General features: G+C 48.7%; 1 protein-coding gene across 1 annotated transcript; it reads left to right on the top strand.

The window, feature by feature from the left end:
- The first annotated feature begins 591 nt into the window (after positions 1-591).
- On the top strand, positions 592-2,036 carry ghsra (growth hormone secretagogue receptor a). Its single transcript, XM_041953600.1, has 2 exons — positions 592-1,432; positions 1,723-2,036. Exons 1-2 carry the CDS (start codon positions 592-594, stop codon positions 2,034-2,036), a joined length of 1,155 nt encoding a protein of 384 aa, XP_041809534.1.
- Positions 2,037-3,779: the final 1,743 nt, after the last annotated feature.

Genomic DNA, 3,779 nt, shown 5'->3' on the forward strand with positions numbered 1-3,779 from the left:
CACGAACAGAAAGGATGCGGGAGATAACTCGCTTTAGTTCTGTTTTTCTTTAAATCATTTTTGATTATGCGTGTTTTTATGTTGTTTTTTTCCTGCTGCATCTGTTTTGATTGGAATACACCCCGCACGAATTTCTGTAGACGATGCGTATCTTAAACATCCAGTTTGTCATTTGTTTTGTAACTAACACGCCTGTTCTTCTTTTGAAAGTGCTCTCCGCACCGAACATTGTTGGAGCACTGAACGCGTGTTGCAGATGAAGTGGATCATTTGGATGGAGCTGAAATAGCCTCGTGTTTGTGTTAAGACACTGGAGAGGACATTCTGCTCCCTGGAGGATCCCAGATGTTCTTTGGTCGCTCAGACTTGTGACTTGTTCAAGCTTCACTGTGAACTAGAGGCTACTCTCCATTACTCGCAACGCGCGCAAGGATCTTGGTTTTACGCACGGCTGCCAACGTTACCTCCGCAACCCAAACACTGATGATGGGAGAAGAGAGCAGCTCAAAGGGGCTTGAGGAGTCCCAGACCCGGGGTGCTTTCAGCAGTCAGGGCCAGGCACGGCCCCGTGAATAACCGCGCGGCGACAGCATGCCCTCTTGGCCCAATCTCTCGGAGTGCCTCTCCCATAACTGCAGCTGGGAGGAGACCCACAACGCCACCAGGAACGCTGACCTTGGCCTGCCTCCTCTCAACTACTACTCAATCCCTCTGCTCACGGCCATCACCATCGCCTGCACGCTGCTGTTTCTGGTCGGGGTTGCCGGGAATGTCATGACCATTTTGGTGGTCAGTAAGTACCGGGACATGCGCACTACCACCAACCTGTACCTGTGTAGCATGGCCGTATCCGACCTGCTCATCTTCCTCTGCATGCCGCTGGACCTCTACCGTATGTGGCGGTACAGGCCCTGGCGGTTTGGGGACGCGCTCTGCAAGCTCTTTCAGTTCGTGTCAGAGTCGTGCACCTACTCCACCATCCTGAGCATCACCGCGCTGTCGGTGGAGCGCTACCTGGCGATCTGTTTCCCGCTGCGCGCCAAGGCTTTGGTTACCAAGAGGCGGGTCCGTGCCCTCATTCTTGTTCTCTGGACAGTGTCTCTGTTGAGCGCTGGACCCGTGTTTGTCATGGTGGGAGTTGAGCGTGACAGCATGTGGCTGACAAATCTCAGTTCGGGACTGAATGAGACTGGCTTCCTCCTGGATGCCGAGGACACCCGGGAGTGTAAGATGACCCACTACGCAGTGGAGTCAGGCTTGATGGGGGCCATGGTGTGGCTGAGCTCTGTTTTCTTCTTCATGCCGGTGTTCTGCCTCACAGTGCTCTACAGCCTGATAGGCCGTCGGCTGTGGCAGAGACACAGAGAGACAAACATAAGTTCTCGTGTGGCTCACCGGGACAAAAGCAACAGACAGACCATCAAGATGCTGGGTAAGTTTGGAGAGCGCGAAAATTACGCATACGCGTAACTTACATTTGCCATCACACTCGACGGTGAGCATCGATCCCTGACTAAACTAAGGTCTAAGTTTTAACTTTAGCCTCCAGTATTTAGGGTAGGAAAGTAAACATCTATCTAGGTTGAAAAGCTTCCAAGTTTACTCACACTCTCCTCATCTTTCATCATTTACTCTTATTCTCTTCCCCTCTCCTGTCCCTCTACTCCTCTTCCTCATCCTTCTCCTCACCTGCCCATCCACCTGCCCCTCTTCCTCCTCCAGTGGTGGTGGTGCTGGCCTTCGTCCTGTGCTGGCTGCCATTCCACGTGGGTCGCTACCTGCAGTTCCGCTCTCTGGACGCCCCGTCCCCGCTGCTGTCTCTGCTGTCCGAGTACTGCAGCTTGGTGTCCGTGGTTCTTTTCTACCTGAGCGCCGCCATCAACCCCATCCTCTACAACACCATGTCCTGGAAATACCGCGGCGCGGCGGCGCGCCTCTTCGGCCTGACCGACGGCCAGCCGCCACGAGGGCGCACAGCCAGCACCATGAAGGGGGACGGCTCGAACGGCTGGACGGAATCCACCGTCAGCTTCTGAGCACGTGACAGTCAAACAGTCATGTCTGATAGTCATAATTTGATAAAACTGACCTAAAAGCCATCATTTCTGCGAGACACGGTTCTGTCCTGTACATGTGAAAGAAAGAAAAGAAACAGAGGATGAGGAAAAAAAAGCAAAAAGCAAGCCTCCATTCACGTTGTCAGCATGCATCAATAGAACTTCGATTTTTCTCAAACGGTTTCATTTTCTCGTCGTGTCCTTTCAGCAAGTGCTTTTCGCTATTCATACACAGCAGCATCGGAAAAGAGCGACTGCTGGAGTGCAGAAAACACACTGACCTGAAGTGCTTGTATCGATCCAAATGTGAACAACACACAGCAGGGGCGCGCGTGCCCGTATACACGCACGCAAGCACGCACACACGTAAATATAATAGACATCTACAATTGCCTTATATTGTATTCATATTCTGGATGACAAAGAAAGCACTGTAGAACTTGTGGCACTTCTCTGTGCTCCTTCAGAGAGGGGCAGAGGTGCAGCGTGTATGTGTGTGTGTGTGTGTGAGAGAGAGAGAGAGAGAGGGAGTGTGTGTATTTGCATTGTGTGTATTGTGTGTCATGGTTTTTGTGAGATTTCTGTCATTTGTCGGAGAGAGCGTGAAGATGTGAGAGCACTGCGTGACTGTGATCCCTGTATCTCGGAAATTTAAGTCCATGCTGTGTCGATGCTGCCAAGAAGGGCCAATGTGGCGGAGCTACAGTCCCTGAAATGAAGAGAAAAGCAAGCTCATTTTAAGTGACTGTGGGACAATTTACAGAATACAAACATTACGTATCATCATGTCTCTAACTTTTGTAATTATAGTTCATTCTTGCGAAATGATCAACATTATTCAAGTTGCAGGATCCTACTACTTAAAAGAATTCACGGGGAAAAAACATATACATGAGGAGTGTTTGAGAAGGAATCATTGTGTTTAGTGATTATGTAGTTCATTTTAAAATAGTAGCAGTTTGGTCTATAAGACAAAGAAAGCTGGGTGGTGTTACTGTAAAAATCGACATGTCAGTGGCCTCTTTTGAACTGAGCATCCATGAAATATTGTTGATCTCAGCCATCTCAGGTGTACTGTTGTCAGTCACTCATTCTGTCATTTGTCAGATTTGACTTGATTCGTAATGTCCGAGCAGTAAACCTGGAGCATGAGCTGCCCTGTGGATTCACAGACATCTATGGCACATATTGTTCGCCACTCCTGAAACTGTTCAGTGTGAGCAGGCAGCGAGTGGCAGGGGCGGTTGAATCAAACACGCACAATGTAAGTTACATCATGTAACATGTCTTACTTGTCTTGTTTATTGAAATGCAAGAGGCTACATTTTGAAATTGTCTCAAATGCAGGAAGCGGCGGGGCTGTATGGGTGCCGTGATGGTTCATGAACTGCAACAGACACATTCTACTGTGCCAAAGGTGCCAAAATGTCACGCTGTTCTACAAGAGTTTTTAAAATAGCCTTTCCTTTATATACTGTGTGTATACGATAATGCTACAGATGGAAAAATAAAAGTGATTTAATTTTGTACAGTATATCATGTGCCCTTTTGGATAAAGAGGATCAGTGAACTGTCTCTAAGTGACGATGCTATGCTTGCTTTGACTTGTAAATAGGTGCTCTGTAATGCTCTACACTCAGTGCTGCACACTCAGATGGTTTCAGCAGTCCAAATCACCGCAGAAGCCTCCACTAACCTGCACTGGATCTCAAAACATGGCCT

Source organism: Chelmon rostratus, chromosome 15 (genome assembly GCF_017976325.1).
Source record: "Chelmon rostratus isolate fCheRos1 chromosome 15, fCheRos1.pri, whole genome shotgun sequence".
Taxonomy (NCBI): Eukaryota; Metazoa; Chordata; class Actinopteri; order Chaetodontiformes; family Chaetodontidae; genus Chelmon; species Chelmon rostratus.

Bases quoted from the DNA above. Each gene is read 5' to 3' on its own strand.
- ghsra (XM_041953600.1), top strand. From the start codon at position 592: ATGCCCTCTTGGCCCAATCTCTCGGAGTGCCTCTCCCATAACTGCAGC. The intron at 1,433-1,722 runs GTAAGTTTGGAG...TTCCTCCTCCAG, and splicing joins ACAGACCATCAAGATGCTGG to TGGTGGTGGTGCTGGCCTTC.